The following is a 23,051-nucleotide window of genomic DNA, read 5'->3' on the forward strand; positions in this document are numbered from 1 at the left end:
CCACTGCTGATCACCTGGATCCGGTGTGCTCAGTCAATTCACCAGTCCAACCACATCTGAGATGGTAACTTCCAGCTTGTGACTGACTGAAAACCCCTGATCCAAGTAATGAGCAGTGGATAGTTGGCCAACGAGCAGAGCAGGGAAGGATTGAGAGTCACTGTCCTACAGGATTAGTCTTTATTTAAGTATTTATTAAGTATTTATAAGTAGTAAGTATTAAGTATTTATTTCAATGTTGGAATGTCAATGCTCAGTTGGTAAGGCAGTTGTCTACGGACCACAGGGTCAGTGGTTTGATCCCTGGTCCCGGCTATATGTCGAATTGTCTCTGTGCAAGACACTGAACCCCCAACAGCCCATTCCCACCCCCAGCGGTGGATGGGGATGGGAAGGGCATCCGGTGTAAAAACTGTGCCAAATCAACATGGGGACAATGATGAATGATCCTCTGTGGCGACCCTGAACTCACGGGATAAGCTAAAAAAAAAAAAAGCTCGCATGTAAACACAAACACGCATGTGTAACAGGGGGCGTCACAACACGCACGCACCGACGAAGGCAGGCCGAGGATTGGTCTCTTCGCGCGTCAGTATAGCGGGACAGGCGGGAGAGAGGGAGAAAGGGAAAAACCGAGGCAGCGCTCCAGTTTTCCCCTCTCACTCAGATGCTGCAGCTGGGTCAGTGTTATACGACGTCTATTAATAATAACACAGTCGAACCAGTCGCAGCCTGGAGAAGTGAGGAGTGTAAACTACGACAGCATTTCTCCTTTTTGGATCTACCGGGACGAACGCGCGCCCTCACAGGATGGCACATAACCCCGCGTCAGCGTTCGCCATCCGTCCATCTTTTCATTTGTCGTTTACGACCCTTTTATAGGTGCTTTTGTCTCGCTTTGTTTCCGCTGCTGGCAGACACCCTCCTCCTGGCCCCTCGTTGCTGTCATCCCTGTGGCTTGTTGGGCGACACGAATCGGATCCCGCTGGCGAGGACTCCCTCTAGTGCATTGATGCACCCGTTTCAGTGGTGTAACGGTAAGATGTCATGTTCCACTGTGCTGGACTGTTTTATGGGCATTTGTTAAGTCCCTGTAACTTTACTTTGTGCCCTGCTACTCTCTTTACTTTGAGCAACACTTTACTTTTACCTATCATATTCAGGACTTTGTAGTAGTTGTTGTACACATTATAGATGATTTGGGCCTAATTATAGGTAATATCAGCCTTTGTGAGTACACCCACCAAAGCCTTCATAAGTTCAGTCATTCTTCAAGCAAACATGCCAGACTGTTTTGATTCCAGCTTTTCAAATCCAAATATCTAAATAACTTATTTGTCATATAATGTAACTAAATATCATTGGGTTTTGAAAATAAAACAAATTGGTTACTTTTAGGAAATTAAAGTGACATTTTTCTACATGTTTTAAGTAAGATTGTAATGAGCGCAATTATTGAAATTGAATGCAATTAAAAGCATTTTTATACTGCTTAGAAATGCTAAATGGGGGATTCAAAGCAAAGTTTTACACATTTATTAACTTAATCACTGTGTATTCTTGTAATAATCTTTAGGGAAATGATTCAAGAACATGTTGAGACAATGATTATCTGAATGTTTAATTGAATTCTGCATTGACTGGCAGAATAAGAGACTGCTTAATGAATGAAAAGCTTTTACTTCCATGTAATTTATTTCCAAATGAGTGCCACACAAGACCAGTCATTGTGCTCTGTATATACATTTGGATTCTGGGCAATAACCATGTTACTCTGACCGACAGCCTCTTACTTTCATGTTTCTTGGCATTGAGTTAGGGCCAAGAAGCAATGGTCTTGGCCTATGACCAATGATCTCCTAAAGTGTGAACAACTTTTCTGTCTGATCAAAACTGGCATTTGCGTCAGGAGGCACATCAGTCGTGCTTAACCAAAATGAGTCCCTTCACTGCAGTGAAATGGTACTCTATTGTCACGGAGAGACCTGGTGAAGATGATCAATGGTGGGTCTTTTTCCTCTGACTTTGCCTGTTTTAGTCCAGCAGCCTCCAGTAGGTGGTGTTCAGACAGGAACAATTACTCCCTTTGTGCTGTTCAACTCTGCTGCTATTCATAGGGGAAATGGAACACACACAAATACACACACACACACACACAGTATCAAAGAGGGACATTCTGCTGCTATAGCTCAGCGTTTGCTGTATGTCCATGGTCATGTCTATTTGTTGCAGTGTTTACGCGTAAGCATTTTCATACACATAATACGGTTCTCAGGCAGTTATTGAGGCAGGCTTAAGTGTCAACACCCCCCCCCCCAATGTGAGCTGCTGAATATTTGATGGGAAGTTCTGTCTTTAGTTGAAGCAGCAGAAGCAGAAGCAGCTTTGTGAAGGCGTGTATATAGGACAAAACCCCAGCAGGCATCTCATGGGAGCTGTCAGGGAAGCTGCCATAGCTGGGGTATTTTACAGCTTCGTCAAATCTCAGAGAGACTTTCTGGCCTTTTTTGAACAACACAAGAACATGTCTGTCAGCTGTAATTCAAGACAACTCATACTGATTCTTTGGTCCTTACAGTAAGGACATTCGTAAGCTAGGCACCATCATTTTTCTGCATCTGATACACTTTGCGCCATGTCAACTGGCACCTCCTAAATGTGTGCCAATATGTAGGTCAGTGGTCATGCAGGGCTCCACCCTAAGCAAAATATCCCATGTAACCATCTGCTTTCCATACATACAAAGGTGGAGGACCAAGACATAAGTGTCTATTCATATAGACAGTCTTGAAATGAGGAACACAAAAAGACTTAAATACAAATGACCTAGATTTACATTGTGAGCCTGCAGCAGCCTCACAGGTGATTTGTGCCCTCAGTTGTGCAGTGAAATGAACACAGGATCAGAAACCCATGCTCCTCTTCTTGCTGTGTGTCTGCTGATGAGGTTTGTGAAGCTCATACGGTGACTAATGCAAAAATAATAAAGAAAATACGTTCACATGCCTAACTGGTTGCACTGTTGTAGACACTGAGGTCATGTGTTTAGTAATTTTTCTGGGAATGTAGATTGGTGATTTTCTTCACCTACTTCCACTTTACAGTATATGAAGACAGGAAACTGGACACGTTAAAAACTTGTGGTGTAAAACAACTTAACTTTAAAAGTGAAAGTCTTTAAATTAGATTAATACTGATGCTCAGGAACTGAACTTTTAGTATCAAATGTAGTACTTAATGTGCAGAAAAATGATCACAGTGATGCATGGATTTATTACTATATGATAGTTTTTCTGTAGTAGCTGTTTAAGGTGAAGCCATCAGTGTACTGCACTGGTTTTACAGTTACAAGATACTGTTAGTGCAGTCGTGATTCAGAAATGGCAAAATAATGGCAAAGAAAATTTCTTGCATTTAGCTTATTTTCATTGATTTATACACTTACTTTGTGCTGCGACTGTATTAATTATGGACAACACTCAACTAAAATCAGATGATGTAAAGGTGTCAAATTGAGCCAAAGTGAAAATCTTCTGCGGTCCCTCGGGAGTGGTAGATGTTGAAAGAAACTAAGAAAAGAGAAAGAAGTGAACGAAACATCAAGGTGCAGTTAGATAAAATATAATAAAATAAGTGCATGGAAACCATAAGACATCATTAAAAACAAAGATACAAGTAACTCATTTTGGCAGAGCTCAGTGAGGAATGTGGGAACGGTTGTCCCTATGCTGAGTGAATTCACCTAGTGATGGGACTTGGACGCGCAGCCATCAATGACGAGCCACAAATAATGAAGCGCTGCCACTCATTCACAGCGAGTGGAATGAAGAGGCGGGAACTATTGATCCTCTCATGGTGCAGTTTCCACAGCGAGGCTGGAGAAATGTCAAACAGAAATGTCAACGTGTTACTTTGGCTGCAGGAGTGACTAGAAATACCACGATCGATCCCAAAAACTGTGTCACGAGACAACACCACCATCACAGAGAAATGACACTGCTAAAGGTCTCCATTCAGCCCTTTGTCCATCTATCCATCTGTTGCTCCCTCTGTTCATATATCTGTCCACACTTGTCCATAAACACATACAGTACATACATTCTTATAGCTGTCTGTCATTCCATCCGTCCGCCTGTTGTGATCCACATTTTGGACTATGAAAACCAGGCCATGTTTTGCCTCAGCTATGATCAATCTGATCGTTCGTGTAACCCTGTCTTTGTCTTTTGTTTGCCTCATGCTCATACTCTGCACCTTTTGTTTGATGTTCTGCACCGATACTGACTGTTAAGTACAACATGATACAGCTCTTTGTTTGCAGTGCTTGTTACATTCAGAATGACATTCACTCTCTTGTTTAGTCCACTCTTGTCTTAACATCTAGCTTTATGTTTTAGTGCAGCCTTCATGTTACTTGTTCTCACATTAATGTATATTTCCCTGCTTTATATTTAAAGATCTTAACTGGCCTTATGTTTAAACTTACCTATTTGTTCTCATGTAAAAGTAAGTTACGTGTTCCAATGTTTAAAGTACTTACTTGCTCTCATGTCAAGGTCATACAGCTGTTATCACATTAAAATAACTTACATAGACTCCTGCTAAAGGTACTTACCCCTCTGAGCGCTAGGTGCCTTGTTTTGGATTACCTTCTTCATCGCTCGGCCGGCTGTTTTCCCTGTCTTAACACACCTGTCCTAAATTCTTGGCCTGTTGCATCTTTACATTTAGTGCTGAAATAACCCCTGGGTACACACTAAACTCTTTATCTGTGGTCTACTGACACTGTCCATCCAGCGTCTCTTTTCAAATCCTTTTCATCAACTCGTCTTTCTTTTCTCTGCCTGCCTCTCTGTTCATCCACTGATTCATCCATCTCTCCACCACTATCCATCCATCTGGTAAATCAGCCATCCATCTACCTGTCTGTTCTTTTGGCGATTCATCATTTTTATTTAATCATTTCAGTCTGTTTGTCTATACAACACATTCAGATTTACTGGAAATGTAAAGTTTCCTCTTCACCAGAGCTACATGTCTTTGGAATCATAGCTGAAAGATAAACATGTGACATTTACTCAGAAAGGTAGCCAGTGAATTTGTTTCAGGCATAGCACCTATCTGTGCATTTAATACAGCCCAAAGTGTCTTTTACGTAGGATGGTGTACTTCTGTATTTTTGGAAGCCTAAGTCTGGATCTCTCTATTATGGTTAAAGGACGGCTTCGCTCATTTTGAACCTACTTCTTTTGGCTCTAGTTTGTGTAGAACGTGTATTTAAATGCCATTAAATTTCTGTCTGACTTCCCTATATCAAAATATCGCATTACTTCTTACTAAAAATGCCTCCAGATGACATCACTTAAAAGCAACCTTCACATCATTTGAACTCCTAATGATGAAAGACTCCTCCGGGTGATGTCATCTGGAGTAGAAACAGAGAAATGTTTTACTATAGGGAAGTCAAAGGGACGTTTAAAAGCACTATTATACATTTACACCACGCAAGTTGAAAATTGGTAATGTTGCCCTTCAAACAACAGACATGCTGATTTCACCAATTACCACTTTGTCTCTAGGTGAAGTCCTGCTGTTCATTGGAATTTACTGTTGTGGTGTTGGTTAAAATAAAAACCCACAGACTGTCTCTGTCTCTGTCGGCTCATGAAAGGTTAATATCAGGAGGCTATGAGTCTTAGCTCTGATTCACTAACACTGACTGGTTTATTGTGACCCCGTTCTCACAAAGCTCCCTCTCTCATCCACAAAGGGACTTACTCATACAGACACACCAAACACACTGTCTATCTACTCTTCAGCTGTTTCTCTGCATGAGTTACACCCTTCATTCCTACACTTGCAATCTGGGAATGCACAGTTTGTCACAATTTATTTATAAATAAATAACAAACCCATCCCATCAAATACTGTGAACTGCACATATGCTGCAACCCAATGTCATGCCATATTTGTTCTTCAGTCTTCACCCTCCCCCACCTCTCTATCTCTGACCTTGCTGGCAGATAACAGCATTACAGTGATATTCTATTTCATGGTGAAACAAACACACACAGCACCATATGTTAGACACTGAGCACACAACAAAGTTCTTATAAAATCACTCAGCTGGAGATATGATTGTTGTTTACTGCATCTGGATCGTAGTTTTACAGCCAGCATGAACTGCCTTCCTGTACAGGAATATAGGTATCCTAATCTAAAAAGATTTTCGTCAGATTAAAAGCTGCCAATTTAATTATATTTTATTAATATAATCAGAGGATAAGATAGTAACAGGAAGATTGCATGTTCAATCCCTGAGCTGGCAGGAGTGAATCTGCTTTGGACAAATGAAAAGCAGCACTCCCTCATCCCATGTTCCTCATCTCATACTGGTTAAACTACTAAAAATAAAGTAATAAATAAATAGATAAAAATTGATGCATCTCCTATGTTAAAAGATGCAACCATGTTGCCTGGATACCACATTAAAACATTTTACTTGTTGAAGTGCAGCATTAAACATGAATCATTTACCATCACAGGAAAGTGCAGTAGTCATCTTTATTTACCTATCTTAACAGCCTTTGTGTGTGTGTGTGTGTGTGTGTGTGTGTGTGTGTGTGTGTGTATGTATGTAAGTAAGTGCAAGTTTTGCTTTCCAGCGTCCATTAAAGGTGGACACAGCTGCAGGTTTGACCGTCAGCTGCCCACGAATAGTAGACTGATTTAAAAATAAATACGTGTGCTGTTGCAGTTGTAGGTTGTGTCTTGAGATTAAGTGTGTCAGCAACAGGCCTTCGTTTGTCATATCATATCTCTCCACTCTGTGCTCTTCCTGTAAGTGTTTTTAAATTGTTTTTTGTTTTTTGTTTTCTTTTTTTTTTAGGGTGTTTCTGTGGTCTGGGACTGGTTTACTCTAACAAGTCGTGCACCATGCCGCCCATCACCTTCCAGGACCTGCCTCTGAACATCTACATGGTCATCTTCGGAACAGGCATCTTTGTTTTCATCCTGAGCCTCATCTTCTGCTGTTACTTCATCAGGTGGGGGGACAACAGAAACAGAAATATGTGTATAAAAATTAGATTTAGGAGGGGGGGGGAAACTGGCAGGAAAAGCAGGAGTGAAAAAGTAAAGACATGAAGGTCATATGTGCTCAAAGAAACTTCATCGCTACTTTAAGCCAGACCTTGAATTATTTTCCATCTAGCTGCTAGAAACAGTTGAAGTATGTCAATGTCGCCAAACAGTTCGCTAAAATATTTAGAGTATGCTGTTAAGTCCCCTTTGGAGTTTGTTTGGGAGTGAATTGCGCCCACTGAGGTTGATTATGGATTTCAGTTCTGCCCAGATGGGTTTTACCAAGATGCAATTTAACCTAATTATAAAGTGCATGTTAATGTTTGCAATAACATTTGTTGTTTAAGTCCACCGATGTAGCATTTAGAAGCATTTAAAGAATGGTTTATAACACACTGTAAGATAGGACAAGAATGAAGTTTAAATGACGCTCACAGCAGGAGCTATTGTTGTTGACAAATTCACACTAATGTCTCTTTGTAATTAAGTCATAGTTAGTTCTAAACTAATTTCAAGGCATCTTAAAATGCATAGAAATGCTAAATATGTGCAATCAAAATGAAGTACTTTAGCATCTAGAACCATAATTACCCTGAAACCAAATCCCAGGTGAGTCTGGTGGTCATACAGTTTGCTCTGCAGGTGTATAGTCATAAACCAAAGTATGGTTCAAAGTGAGATTTTGACCTGATGATGGAGCTAGATGAGAATACTGAGAGTGATAAGACATGACACTTATTATATATATTATACAGTTATTCTGTATATCCAGAAGTTGTTGAGATATTATAGTGTGAAGTAATGAACCAACAGATTTATACTGCTACCTCCACAGTAGGGAGTTTGTGTGTGTGGGCAGGCAAGAAACACGGTGTGGGAGGGAAGGAGCTATTTAAAAAAAAAAACAGGGTGACCTCTCCTGCTGTTGACTGTGAACTCCCTGATGAGCTGAGGTGACGTTCGTGTCTGAAGGACAGGATATGAGGCAACAGGAAGCAGCCCTCCACAATGTGTGAGGACAACAGTGGGGAAAAATCAAGAGAAATTGTGCTCAGAATAAACACGGCCACATGAATAAAGCACAGTGGGAGAACACAAAACTATCGCAAATGAACGTCTGCGGTAAGAAAATCTCATCAGGAAACATCAGCACCTGCAGCAGGGTTTTTGTTTTTTTAATCGTGAGCTCTCCTTGGAGTGTCTGTACTGACAAATTACCTGAAACCTCAAAATGTAGTGTGCTATTTTGGCATTAGATGTTTTGAATTGCTGTCCAAATTGGTAGTGTTATCAAATGCTAAGCAATTCGAAGAGCACGCGTATCTGTCGGCTGGAGACAGAACCAATGTGCTGTGTGCAAAATATACTGTGGAGCACAAATGGAAATGTCAGAATACTAATGCATTTCAGTACCAGTGGGGGCTGGTATACAGCAGGTATGTGGCACTTTTAGCTGGATTGTATTTTTTACCTGTGTGGATCCTCCTTTTTAGGAATTTGGATGTGGCTCAAAATGACAGATACAATTATCTCTGTTGGCCAGTTGTCCAACTGTGGACGCTCTAATTAACATTTGATCGTTATTTTTGTCTGTAATGAAAAAAACCCACAATCTTTATCAGGGCGTGCTTTGAACATTGACCTTTACACTGACATGGACAAGAATCGCGTAAAGAGTTCAGAAAAAAGTCTGACCTGTGATTACACATGTATGAAATGTTGACAAAAGCAACAATTTATCATGCAAACACTGCTTGTACTCCGGTTTCCTCCCACAGTCCAAAAACATGCATGTTAGGTAAATTGGTGAATCTAAAATTGCCCGTAGGTGTGATCGTGAGTGTGAATGGTTGCCTGCCTGTGTATGTCTCTCTGTGGCCCTGCGACAGAGTGGCGATTTGTCCAGCGTGTACCCTTCCTCTCTCCCAACGTAGCTGGGACAGGCTCCAGCCCCCCCGACCCATAGGCTAAGCGTTGTCAGATAATGAGTGGATGCAGGGACAGTGCTTGTTTCAAAGCTTAAGTCGTAGTGATGAGGTCAGGCTTATTTCTCTGCTCGTGACTGTTTTGTTTGTGCTGACTGCGTCACTAAATTGACCATCAGCACTGTCAGAATAGCTCGATCCTTCCTGCATCTTTTAAACCACTTGCCTATGAATCATAACCAATGAGTCATTTCCTTTCAGCCCAATTAACACACTGAAGGTAATCTTAGGAGTGTGATTGTGAATTTATTTATGGACCTGATGATTCATCAGGTAAATGGAGGTTTTTGTTGGGGTCAGAGTTCCTATTATCTCTCTCAGACAGGCTCCGGCTGAGTCTTGTGGTCTCAGGAAGCTTGTGATGTTTGATTTTCCAAATCTACCTCTGTTTGTCCATATTATTTGTAGTCTAGTTAATTAATTGTATGTTTTCTAAAAAGCCTTAAAATGTTGTTTGGATTTATTGGGCACACATGATGTTTTTAGCCCTGTTTCAAAGGGAGGGGGTGTACACAGCTGTACTTGCAAAGTACTAAAGTGCAAAACCATGAGAGTGCCAAAAACAAACCCCATAAATATAATATCTGCAGTTAAACCCAAATGTGCTCTAAGAGCTTGCGGTTTACAGATGTTCTGAGAGTCACGAGGTGCAAGCTGAAGGTGCTTTTAGCCAGACAATACAGCATAATGCATTTTCCCAAATCAATTCACTGACTAATTTAATTAAGTCCTTGATCTCTGAGACTGAACTTGCAAAATTCCCCCAGGACTATGTATCTCAGAGGAGAGAGAAGCAGCAGGGAATTTCTACTGCTAAACAACTACATTACAGTTTGTTTGTGTTCACATATCCTCCCATTACAGTAAAATCCCCTAGGAAATCCTTCTTTTTCTGATGATGGAGGCCATTATGTGTGTTTATACAGCATAAGCCCTGACAAGACATAAAAGATCAAACACTAAATGCTTAATTAAAAACAAAAGCTCATTTGCACATTGAGAATTTCTAGTGGGTACAGCATACAGATTCGAGTTGCTTTAACGTAAAGCTCCAAAGGTAGCGCTAACATGAGACTAGGAAACACCCGCTGTGACACAGCTTTGCTTTGCTTTGGACACAGGTTTGCTTTACACTCTGCTGAAGCTGGTCTTTTTTTGAGGGACTTATACGTATGTAGATCACAGCAAGTAAAGCAGAGCTCTGCCTGTTTATAACACACTGTATGAAACTTTACCTGGAACTATGCAGTAAGAAGTGGGGGACAAAATGCATGACTGTCAATCTGAGCTACTTTTACAGTTAACAATACAATGAAAAGAAATGTTGAGGGAGTTTGTTGCAGTGGACAGTTCCATACATCTATCAGTGCAGTCTATTCTGTGGCTGCTGAAGCCATTTGTTCAGCTGGTCAGTGTGGCAGTGGGGATTTTCTATCCTTTCCCGACTGGGGACAATAGCTGAAGTGAAACAGTGAATGACTGAATCCCCCCCCACACACACACACACACACCGACCCCCTCCCCTCCCCCCTTTCACCCAATTCACATCTATCTCCTGCCATGGGAAACTGAAGCACATGTGAAACACGTATCCTCACATTGTTCTACATGGAAGATTGTTTGCTGCAATCAGTGTAAACAATGAACCAAGTGACAAAACAGTGAATAACTGTCATTTCCATTATTTAAGCGCAGACTTGTGAAGATGATCTTTTTTGTTAGAGGGATTAGATCATTCACTTGTCATCTTGAAAGCTTTCGCTGCATTTGGTTTCAGGCCCAAATCTGAGACAGTGATAGACATTTGAGTCTATGTTTAGTTGAGTAAAAACCGGAGGCCAAAAATAGCCACTTGGACAGACACAGCTTGCCAAGTGATAAAGATCTCTTCTCCATTGTTGCTTTGGGGTGGTGCATGGATTCAAAGAAGCAACATACTTATTAAAATTGCGATTGTGTGTGCACATGCACATAAGTGTGTTAGCTTTTGTGTGTAGTTACATGATTGCTTAAGTGTGTGGACTGTGTGTGTGTGTGTGTGCACACTTGCACAGGAGCCTGTATTTGTCCCTAGATGTGTGGCCACTGTAGCAGTTTGAAAAGTCATTACATTATCAAAGTAAACCCTGCATTTACACAGCTCAGGTTTCACACACTCCCATAATTTAGCCAAACAGACATAATTTTTGCCTTAAACTCTACTTAGAATAAATATACAGACCTCTTTATCTCCTAATGAACATGTGGAAAGCAGTGGAAACTCCACTCTTTATACATTATTCCTCTGTATTAATTGTTAAAGTTGTTCCGCAGATTCAGGTTAACAAAATGTGACCGGTTAAATAAAAAAAACGAAGCATATGCGTAGTAATTGTAATGCCAAGACCAGCAGTAATTTAAAAAACTGCTTATATATTAACACGCCAGGAATAATGATCTGATAAAATATTCTAATGTTACACTCATAATAATAAGTAAGGATGGTTTTGAACATGCACAGTATTTAGTTGATCAGTACTAGGTCCTTTTACCTGTAAAAACTGATTAGCTTTTAGCCACTTGAGGACTTACGATATATTGTGAACACACTAGTGACATACAGTCTCACCTTTTTTCTGTCCAATATTCACACTATTCATTCTGTTTCTGATTTCTTATAATCTATGAGGACAATATTTGCCTGTGTGTTTATCACAGTAACTAGCGATATATTCCTCTTCTGGTAGTGTATAGGACGCTGCCTGCACTGGTTGAAAATCATTTCCATAAAGCTTAAGAGCTGCAAAATGATAGCTCTCTGTAGGTCAATCAGTCTTGGGTCTGCCCACACTTCCACATTGATTTAACAATTGGTTCCTATAAAAAAAATTGATTAAAGCCCATTTAAAGCTGACTCCCAACCTTTATGTTTGGTTGCTAGGACTCTGTTTTAGTAATTTTACATTTGTCTTTTAGTGTATGTCTGAAGGCATTTTGTCCCTACTTTTAGTCATTTTTTTTGACAATTTATTTCTGTTTTGGGGCATTTTGGGTCTATTTTTAGATCTCTTTGGGATTGGTATAGGCTGTTGGTTATCATCTTCAACTTCATCCAGTAGGCCTTTTTCAGTAATTAATTTATAATTAATGCAAGTGTAAAACATTTTTATCCTCTGTAATAATCATAATCTTTCTGTATTCCATACCTCAAACCATTACTTTAGTTGAGTACTAGTCGTATTTAAATTTACATTAAAGTGGTGACATTAGAGTAAAACTTTGAATTCATCCCAGTGTTTTTTACATTGTGAAAATTTTACTTATAAGCAGTAGATATGAATACTTCTTTCTTCACTTGAAAAATACATGCAAAAATATGTAAGAAGAAGGTTTATTTGTTTTTTCCTTTTTAATTTGCAGTAAGCTACGACACCAAGCTCAGAGTGAGCGGTTTGGGTACAGAGAGGTAAGGCTGAGGTTAATATTGAATATATTTTTAGGTCTAAATCACTAAATCCTCCTTAAACATATTTTGTTTTTATTACTCCTACAGGTGGTTTTAAAGGGAGATCCAAAAAGATTGAATCTTCATGGGGTAAGAATGTGATTTACATTTACATATTTTCTGATTTCTGTACATATCAGCTTAAAATGCTGTGTGATGATTTAATGACTGTCCTCTCTCACATGGTCCTTTCTGTCTCTCACACAGCAGACGTGTGCCGTGTGTCTGGAGGACTTCAAAGTGAAAGACGAGCTGGGAGTGTTGCCATGCCAACATGCTTTCCACAGGAAGTGAGTACAGGAGAGCACAGTGGAGTCTTTTGTCCCTCTTGTTAGCACTTTGCACCCATCTGGGCTTGTTAAACTGAAAATGGCTGTGTTCGATCTGAGGTTCAGTGATCAAAAGTCAGGCGGTTGAGTACTCATCTCTGGAGTGTGGCACGACGGGAGCTCTTGTTCAGCAGTTCTTACATTCATTCATTTATATTTTTTATATTTTCCTCCCTTTTGCTACTCACATTGATGGAGTGGTGGTCAGCCTTATCCCAGCATTCACTGGGCAGATGGCACGTAGCTCAGCATAATTATTTTATGATGTGTTCTCAATTAAACTGTGCTTTGTAATTCCATTTTTGATGACACCTGGACAAATAAATGCTTGAGAGATTATTTATTACCTAGATTTGTTTCAAATATAGTGTGGATAGCAGGAAAAGTTGAAGTGATATTTGAGTCTCTGGTGATTGTTGTAACACCTTCATTTTTACGGGTGTATAACTTGTACAGGTATATTCCCCCGATGAAATCTAAACAGTGGTGATGGTGAAGTAAAGCCGACAAGTGGTTGAAACTCTAAGTTGAATTTTCCTGATCATCCCAGAGGTGGTTGGTTTGAAAGACCAGATTGTAGAGAGAATTGTAATGATATTTAAAGATGTGGTGAGGATGTGCCTACAGAGGAAAGCAGAAGTACATTTTTAGAGCAAAACAAAGCAGCATAAGTTTGAGGAATAAAGGCAAAACTTCAGTTCCTCTTTGACCTTTTACCAAAAAATTCATAGAAATTTGTGAATCTGTGTAGACTATTACATACTGTCACATGAGCCAGGTGACGTGCAACAAAGGTTCTGTCTTTACAGCAACAATATGTAACTTAGGATCGCACTAGCATGACACTGGAAATTAGTCCACTCTGCTTCACCCATGTCTCCCTCTTTCCGCTCCTCTGTGCCAGCACTTCCTAAATTAGAATGCTTCACAACTTACCATTCAAGTAGATATATTTGAAATACTGGTTAGAGGGGTGAGTCAAAGCATATTATCTGGAAACTATTTTATAGATTATATGACATAGACCAAAGTATAGTAACAAATGTTTTACTTGTAATGCTGTACTTTATAATGTGTCAAAAGTACTTTTACTTGAGCAAAAGATCTCAGTACTTTTCTACTGCTGTACACAGGCCACATATACTTGTACCGTTTTCAAATAATTAAGATGTGAATCATGTCTCCATTTGTCTTCTTTGTTCCTCTGCACAGGTGTCTGGTGAAGTGGCTGGAGGTGCGCTGCGTCTGCCCCATGTGCAACAAACCCATAGCAGGCCCCCCTGAACAGCACCACAGCATAGGTACTCTGCTGGATGAACTTGTGTAAAGTCTCAGCATCTGCCCGCCGGGGAAGGACACCAGCACCTGGCCAAACCAGCTGGTTAAAGGTGGAGGAGTGCAGTTTTGCTGGTAAAATGAAGCAAAACACCAACATAATTATAGTTAAGTTGGGGTAACCTAGTTACCACCTGCAGGAAGACTCTGAAGGATGCTGTTGCCTAGCAACCATTTCCAAGATGGCAAAACGACACCTTGTGGTGTCTGAAAGATTATCTCCAGCCACCCACGCATCACTCCACCACTTTTCTTTCAACATCCCCCCTCTGCCCGTCTTCCCTAATGAGGTCAACGGCACCGCTGAAGTGGAGGAGACACAGTTTTTCACAGTCATGTGGACAAATGAGTGTTAAAGTAGGCAGGAGGTACTGATCCCCTCTGGGCATCTATGAGTGTTGTATGTCATGGTGGGCACTGACAGGAATTACAGTGCATTCAGAAAGTATTCCCAGCACTTAGCTTTTTCCACATTTTGTTATGTCACAGCCTTATTTCAAAATGGATTAAAGTCATTATTTTCCTCAAAGTTCTACAAACAATATCCCATAATGACAATGTGAAAGACGTTTGTATGGAATATTTGCAAATTTATTAAAAATACAAAATGAAAGAAAAAAATCACATGTACATACGTTTTCATGGCCTTGATGTTTTACTACTAAACTGTGCAAATTGGGACCTTCAATGCTGCAGAAATGTTTCTGTACCCTTCCCCTGATCTGTGCCTCGATACAATCCTGTTTTGGGGGTCTACAGATAATTCCTTCGTCTTCATGTCTTGGTTTGTGCTCTGACAGCCACTGTTAACTGTGGGACCTTATATAGACAGGTGTCTGCTTTTCCAGATCATGTCCAATAAACTGAATTTCCAACAGGTTGACTCCAATCAAGTTGTAGAAACATCTCAAGGATAATCAGTGGAAACAGGATCTACCAGAGATTTGAGTGTCATGGCAAAGGCCATGAATACTTATTACATGCGTTTTTTGTTTTTTTGTTGTTTTTATTTTTATTAAATTAACAACGATTTCAAACAAATTTCTTTCACATTGATATTATGCTCAACATCCCTGCAAGTAGCCCAAGGACATGGCAGAAGTTACATTTATAATTACACAATATATTTAAAAAGTAGAACAAGGACTTAACAAAATATCATGAGAAAAAAATGCTGTAGGGAATTTATAGACTTGGGTAATAAAAGCACTTTGGCGTAAGATAAATTGGTTAAAAACAAAAGTTAAAAATGTAGATTCATGTTTTATCAGCAAGACCTAAATTGTTCACAGTATCCAAAAAGCAGCTTGAGCTGTAGCAGATTAATCAGTGCAGTAAAAAAAAAAGTTTTTCTCACAAACCAAGATTTTTTTTTAGCTGTTACGTGTATCTGACACCGATGTCTATGATCCATGTTGGCGCCCACATAATAACATGTATGTTCTACATACTGTACATGCTGCAGTTGTTTTTACACTGGGATATTTTATTGTGTTTTTTATTATCGTGGTAATATAAATGGTAGTCATCAGTACCTGCACTAGAAGGATTCCTTCCTCTCATTGTAACAGTTCGATTATTGGAGAATGTTTTCCATACCTTTGTCCTTTTAAAATGTTTAACTAAGTAGGATGGATGCAGCACAGCAGGCCGCTTGTTTTCATCTTTTATAAAATACTATAAAGAAAGGAACAAACTCTTGCTGTTCTCTGAATCCATCTGGACTGTACTAAATCTCACTGTTGCACAGTGTTTTTGTGGTATTGTTGTTGGTGATTCTATTTTACATTCCGCTGTATTCAATTTTTTTGTGATTTATAAGAATTTCGAAAGCAAGACACTGCCAAAATTGAGCACAAATCTCACAAAGCACATGGTCCAGACACAGTAGGCACCTGCTCTGTTAAATTAACAAGTCCTTATTGTTGCATTTAAAGCACAAGAGTTGAAGAAATGTTCACCGAGATTCTGGCCACATTCCACATTTATTCAGATGTAAATAGCTTGAAACAATAATAAATACAGTGGTCTGTTTTGTTCAGACTTCCTTGTTTATTTTTTGATTAGTTATGTATTTGGTGCCACCATCAGGTGAAATAGTATATGAAAGACATAAAATTTGTATTCTTTATAAATTCAGTCTTGATGATTTTTATTCCAGCAATGTATTATGTTATCTCTTGTTACAAGGGCTGCAGTTAATGATTATTTTATGTATTGACTGATCATACATTTGCTAGTTATTTATATGTCTGGAGCTGTTTCTATAAAAAAAGAGCACTGTTGTTTCTGGACTTTTTTCTAACACTAGAACATACTTAGTGATAAACTGCCATTAAGGATAGATGCATAAGTATTAACATTTTTTTCCTTTTTTAATGTTCAATTGAAAGAACTGGAGCATGGGCTGGTACAATTGTGGTACATATTAAATTATTTACTTCCGACTGAATGAATAAACATTAGGAAGCCTTTAAGAGCAAGGCAGGAAAACAGACATGAAATGAGAATTGTAAAAAAAGTTGATCCTAAATCAATTTACTATAATGCTTAAATGTACACTACTTACATTATTACGTTTTTATAAACAATACCAGCAGTAAATGTGTTGATACTTGCTAATGAGTCTCTGTTTATAAGAAAATCTCCTTTATAGACTAAGAGACTTTTTGTAGCAAGTCTCAGGACTTAAAGGAGCTCAGAGCCATTCGTGTGAAAACAAGGACCATCTGTATGGTGGCTCATTAAATGTGCAAGACCCTGTCCTCTCGGTGGGATCGGACTGGTACCTAGCTATTTCCCCTCGACAGATTGCAGGTGGCGGGGCATCGAAATCTGAAGGGCATTCCTGACTCCGACTGCCTCTTAATTAGACTTAAGGGGAGAGCGGAGTTTTGCAGGATCTCAAAGGGGATTCGGGATGAAGGCAGCTGGTGTAAGATCTCACGGTAATGGTGGGGGAGGAAAGTGAGAGATGGAAGGGAGCAGAGGAGAGAGGTCGAGAGGGGGGGTGGGGGTCTGAGAAAAGGTGGAGACTGAGAGGGGAGAGGATGGGAGTGGAGGAGGTCCTCAGTCATTCAATTTACTGCTGTTAGGCCACTTCTGCCCTCAGTTATGACAAAAACTGTTTCGAATCAACTTTGCACATATTGACATTAGCAAACACAGAACTGTAAGGCTCACAAAAGCTTGCAAACACTGTGATGATGCTTTTTGTGAACTAGTGATCGACTAGGAGACATGATGGACAACAAACTGTAAGTTTCATTTGAGATTCACGGCAGCTGGTGAGTATATTTAGATATTTTTAAAATCAATTTTGTCTTTAATAACAGCTACATTGAGTGTAATTATCAATTATCATTTATTTCATGTGTCAGTGTTGTATTTTGTCATTTTTTGTTGAAACAACAGAAGAAATATTACAACCATAGCTCTAAAAATTACCCTGCTAAACTAATGATGCAATGGAAGGATTTTATTAGCATGCAACAACCAGCACAGGTAAATTTTGTTAAAAGTACTGATGTCAGTGGTGGACTCCAGTAAAAAAGGGTTAACATACTAAGAACACATGCATCTGTAATTAGCAGTAGACATTCCCTCACACACACACACACACACACACACACACACACACACACTGCATGGGTGGACCTGGAAACATAGGCAAGTCTTTCATGAGATCAGCCTCTACCTGAGCAATAAAGAGCCAACTGTGCTGTGAATAAACTGATGATGGCAATACGCTAACACACACACACCGGGTGAAAAGACACAGAGAAATGCTTGTTTCTGTCATTTCCCACCTTCAGCGTTGTGGCACACGTCAGTTCAGGTTATTTCTGTTTCTGTGCATTTTGTAGCAGCCAAGCTAAAGCCAACAAAAACTGAAACAAGTTGCTCAAGCACTTAAATGGAACACGAGAACCTGAGGGTCAGGAACTCCTTTAGGATCCCTGGAGAAACGAGGCGTCACGTGATGATTAAAAGATTCTTTCACACAAATTTTACTCAAAAATATCAATATAGTTTTCTTTGTAACTGCGGACGTAGGGACAACGGGGCTCAGGACTTGTGTTCGTCTTTCAGTATCAGAGGTGTACAAACTGTTTTAACTACCTGTCCAGCAGTTTTGCTCAGAGAATGGAGTTTCACTGTTAAATTAATTCAGAAAAACTGTCGCATGCATGCTCAGTATGAACATACATTCTGACACTATTACACTATTTAGCTCAAATCGTTCTGAAACACTGGATTGCACAAGTTGAGTAAAATAGCCGTAAAGTTTACAAACAACTGCTTCAGACAGTTCTTTTCTCTCTCTCGTTGTAGGGGGTTTCAACACTCTGGACATGATCTCTGCTATTGAAGATATGAGCATATTTGTCTAAAATAAATAAATGTTCGGACACAGTGAGATGATGTTGCCTGTGGATGTAATAGATGAGGACGACATGAAAAATCTGGCAATTGCCTTCTTTACAAGTCCTATTAGTTAATCTCTAGTTTGGGAGTTTTGCGTTGCTTATTGTTTTGTGGGACCTTTATCACCGGACAGAAGTACAGTCATGGCTTTTAACTTTTTATGTGCCTGTGCTTAAGAGTGGTTTCAAGGCCAGTCCACCATGTTTAAACGATGGCTTTTAGCAATGGTGGTCCGTGTTGGCTTCATCCTGCTGGGCCTCTTCTGCAGCCTGTCCCTGTTGTACCTCCTAGCCTGTAAACCTGTGTCTCACGGCAGCCAGCAGTCCCTGCTTTGGTCTGGAGGTACCACCAGTAAGGAGGGATACATGGCTTTGTTACAAGAGAGGGAGGACTCTCACAGACATTATATCAACAGCTTAACAAAGCAGATAGCCCAGCTCAAGGAGGCTCTGCAGGAGAGGACCCAGCAGCTTCAGGAGTCTCTGGATAAAGCCAAAAGCAAAGGAATTCTGCCTCAGGGTCTGGAGAGTCTGCACAAAGTCCCTATACAGTCTGACCTCAAGGTAAAAACATATGATACAGATACAGAAAAGATTATTATAGAGTGACATTATAGATGTAGTAGTAAATATTGCATCATATCCTCCAGGAGTTCTTCCGCTCCCAGCTAGACCAGGCAGAGGTGAAGTCGGGTTTAAAGCTGCCCAGTGAATATGCTGTGATTACTTTTGACACTTTCACCCTGCAGAGGTGAGCTTGACAAGAGAGCACCACAGAGCTTTAATGGCCTCCAATACTCTGCAACCTACTTCTGAGGTCAAGTCTTACCTCGTGTAAAGCCACCTCTTCACTGCCTCTTTTTTTTTTATGTCATTCAGGGTGTACCAGCTGGAGACGGGGTTGACCCGGCACCCTGAGGAGAGGCCTGTCAGGAAAGACCGCAGGGACGAGCTGATCGGCACCGTGGAAACAGGTCTGCACGTCTTAAATGGGCCTCAACACATGGACAACATCAGGCGAAAGCACACGTACTCTCCTTCTGACTTCATAGAGGGTGAGAAACACTTCAGTCATTTGAGTCCTCAACTTACTTGCACATTGTTTAATGTCTGGGAATCCTGCATCAATCCACTGCTGGAGAAGCAGACAGAAACTAAAACTCTCCTTATTTCTCTGTCACAGGGCTGACTCGAACAGAGCGGGACAGAGGAAGCATTTATGAGCTGACGTTCAAAGGCGATGGCCCACAGGACTTTACGCATCTCGTGCTCTTCAGGCCGTTTGGTCCTGTGATGAAGGTGAAGAGCGAGAGTGTGGACACGCGAAGCATGCTCATCAACATCATCGTTCCTCTTTCCAAAAGGCCAAACACATTCAGGCAGTTCATAAACAACTTCAGGTATCATTTGGGATAGCACCAACACACAGGCTGGCATTGGAATCTGATCTCCAACTAATATTTTAATATTCAATTTGGAAGTGCTGTATGCATCTATGTGGAATGTTAAGCACTTGTGATCAAAATTTGTTAAACACATCTGAATATCAGAAGAACAGTAATTTCTGGTTGTGGTTAATCTCTGGTTCAAGAAGTATAGAAGTCGCTCTAACGTGTATGTATGTGTATGGTGCATTATCATCTGTGTTTTGGTTCAGAGAAGTGTGCATCAAGCAGGACGGCAGGGTTCATCTGACTGTGGTCTACTTTGGCCGGGATCAGATAGATCAGGTGAAAAGCATGCTGGACCAGACTACCAGGTGATGTCATTTTGTTGAAGTAGACATGCAAACGTTTATGTATTTTGTCATGTCAACACCTCTGTGAAATGAACATGCAATTGCACCGATTTCGATGTCAGCATCAAGCAGGATGAAGCTCATAGATAAAGGCTATTGTCAATCTGTCTCTTCTCACCTACTGACAAATTCATTCTCACACTGGCACTGAATAAAAACCTATATGTGAGAGAGCATCAGTGTCTCAGAGCTGCAGGCCAATTATAAACTAGGCTTCTGAAGGCCCTGGACCCCCAGGGAGCAACACACTCATCCCTCTACTCTGCATTTTGATAAAATCATGTGACAGGGTTTTTCTGGCTTTCGGCTTTTGGGAGCAAAATATTGTAGATACCCTATGAGTAACACTTAAAAGCGCTGCAGAACCTAATTGCACAAAGAAATTAACCCCACGCAATCTTAATTTAAATATTTTTTTTTACCTCAGAGAGACTCATTTCAGGAGCTTCACGTTGATCCAGCTAAATGAGGAGTTTTCTCGTGGGCGAGGCTTAGAAGTGGGGGCCCGGGCTTGGAGGCGGAGCCACAACGTCCTCCTTTTCTTCTGCGATGTTGACATCCACTTCACCGTTGACTTCTTAACTTCCTGTCGTCTCAACGCAGAGCCTGGTGAGAGGGAAAGGTTTTTTTTTCACAGACCTCCTTGTGACATCTTGATTCATGCTATAACTTTAGTCTTGTTTCTACAAGAATAAAGATGGGGTATGATGATGATTCATGGCATTTGCACAACCACACACACCTGAGAAGAGGCCGTATGGGGGAAAGATTAGTGGGGCTGAATCACGGGTGTGTAGGGACTTAAAAAAATGGGGAACATGGTTTGATTAGTGACGAGTCACTGTGTTCAGCTCTGTTGCTTCTATGAGTCTTTACTCTCATTATTGTGAATCTTTTCTTTATTCAGGTCTGTTGGTCTTTGTTGCTCACACTAAGTACCAAGTTCATATTTATTTCACTGCCGTAACACCTCTTCTCATCACTTTTTGTCCCTTCAAAAGAATTCTCACTGAAAAAAGAGACTAAAGTTCTATGTATGTGTGTGCTACAGCTGTTCAACTGTTTTTGTCTCTAGGTAAGAAGGTGTACTATCCAGTTCTGTTCAGCCAGTACAACCCATCCATCATCTACAGTAATCGAACACTTCTACCTTCTGTTCAACAGCAACTGGTAGGTAAAAATCATAATATACAAACAGAAAAATGTACATAACCAAATGAGAGCAGGAGATGAGAGACTCATATCCGACTGCTTGTATTGTTTTAGGTGATAAGGAAGGAAGCTGGGTTCTGGAGAGACTTTGGGTTTGGCATGACATGCCAGTACAGGTCGGATTTCATCAACATAGGTAAAGAAAAACCATGTGTGATGCTTCAAAAAGCATTATACAATTAAACAACACACCAAAGTGTTGATTTTATAATATGCAAATATGCATTTTGTTAAAGAAATTGACTATTTTATCTTCCTGGATTGTACTGTGTTTTTAGTGATGCACATAATAATAATATAGTTTCCTACAGGTGTTTTAACTGAGATATCAACTAAGCTATTGCAGTTCAATAATATGAGTCTCCTGATTTTCACCTCTGCATGTCTTCGTCTATTTCCTGGCAGGCGGTTTTGACCGTAACATCAAGGGCTGGGGTTTGGAGGATGTGCACCTGTACAGGAAGTACCTTCACAGTAAGCTGATGGTGATTCGCTCTCCGTCCCGTGGCCTTTTCCACTTGTGGCACGAGAAGACGTGTGCAGATGAGCTTCCTCCGGACAAGTACAAGATGTGTATGCAGACCAAAGCCATGAGCGAAGCCTCCCACAGCCAGCTGGGTGAGCTCTTCTTTAAACCAGAGATTGAGGCCCATTTAAACTCACTAAAGCAGAGAAGCAGAAAAACTTAATTGTCACTGATTGCTCTTGTTGTTATGTTCTTGTTATGACACCAGTTATGTTAACAAAAAGACAAAAGGTATATTCCCCAACGTGAGCAAAACCTTGCAAAGAACTGACATAGCGACAAGGGACAATACACTGTTTTATTTTATTTTTATGTTAATAAAAGCACGAATGGTATGATCTACATTTGTCTCTTGTATGTTTTTTTACACGAAAATCTGATAGAGAGAGAATGAACTTAAATAAAAAACCTGTTATTATGGGTTTTTCTTTCTTTCATTTCTTTGGTGAAGCTTGCAAAAACAAGGAACCAAGCAGATTATCAATAAAATAACATGATTACAAACATGAAGTGCATGTTGCATTTCATGCATGTTTTATAACTTATTTCTGCTGCGCAAATGTAAAACGCAGGTCAGACTTTGCTCACACAAAACAACCGAGAGCCTAGGTTGTCTGCAAAGTCAACTATAGAGCATAAAAAACTTTAGATATATTAAAAAACTACTTGTTTCACTGATGTGTCGCCTTATTAGTGTCACGAAACTCACCACCACCAAATTATAAATTCTAGACTTATTTCTTTGTAGAGCCTACAATCACATTCACTGTCATTTTTCACTGCAGATATTTTCACTTGTCCTAGGAAGTGCAGCAGTACCAATCGTTGCACAGTTAATAACAAAATGTTATCAAAATGTCTACACACTGTTA

General features: G+C 40.1%; 2 protein-coding genes and 1 long non-coding RNA gene across 4 annotated transcripts; 2 read left to right on the forward strand and 1 right to left on the reverse strand.

The window, feature by feature from the left end:
* The first annotated feature begins 571 nt into the window (after positions 1-571).
* rnf122 (ring finger protein 122) lies at positions 572-16,259 on the forward strand. 2 transcript variants are annotated; one of them, XM_067522227.1, is made up of 6 exons: positions 572-1,037; positions 6,890-7,046; positions 12,468-12,513; positions 12,601-12,642; positions 12,763-12,842; positions 14,094-16,259. In XM_067522227.1, the coding sequence occupies exons 1-6, from the start codon at positions 668-670 to the stop codon at positions 14,206-14,208; spliced, it is 810 nt and encodes a 269-aa protein (XP_067378328.1). In that variant the 5' UTR covers positions 572-667; the 3' UTR covers positions 14,209-16,259. The 2 variants fall into 2 exon arrangements, with proteins under 2 accessions (XP_067378328.1, XP_067378327.1); XM_067522226.1 differs by having other exon boundaries at positions 575-1,037; positions 12,760-12,842.
* On the reverse strand, positions 1,044-6,866 carry LOC137136642 (uncharacterized). The gene is made up of 3 exons (XR_010915612.1): positions 3,743-6,866; positions 3,446-3,569; positions 1,044-2,107 (listed from the first exon to the last, which is right to left on the reverse strand). It is a non-coding gene; the product is annotated as an uncharacterized lncRNA (long non-coding RNA).
* Positions 16,260-17,241: 982 nt separating the features above from the next.
* On the forward strand, positions 17,242-22,523 carry LOC137136634 (chondroitin sulfate N-acetylgalactosaminyltransferase 1-like). Its single transcript, XM_067522215.1, has 10 exons — positions 17,242-17,503; positions 18,552-19,207; positions 19,294-19,394; positions 19,523-19,698; positions 19,827-20,043; positions 20,301-20,402; positions 20,869-21,050; positions 21,517-21,611; positions 21,708-21,789; positions 22,059-22,523. The coding sequence occupies exons 2-10, from the start codon at positions 18,845-18,847 to the stop codon at positions 22,340-22,342; spliced, it is 1,602 nt and encodes a 533-aa protein (XP_067378316.1). The 5' UTR covers positions 17,242-17,503; positions 18,552-18,844; the 3' UTR covers positions 22,343-22,523.
* Positions 22,524-23,051: the final 528 nt, after the last annotated feature.

This window comes from Channa argus, chromosome 11 (genome assembly GCF_033026475.1).
Source record: "Channa argus isolate prfri chromosome 11, Channa argus male v1.0, whole genome shotgun sequence".
Classification (NCBI taxonomy): Eukaryota; Metazoa; Chordata; class Actinopteri; order Anabantiformes; family Channidae; genus Channa; species Channa argus.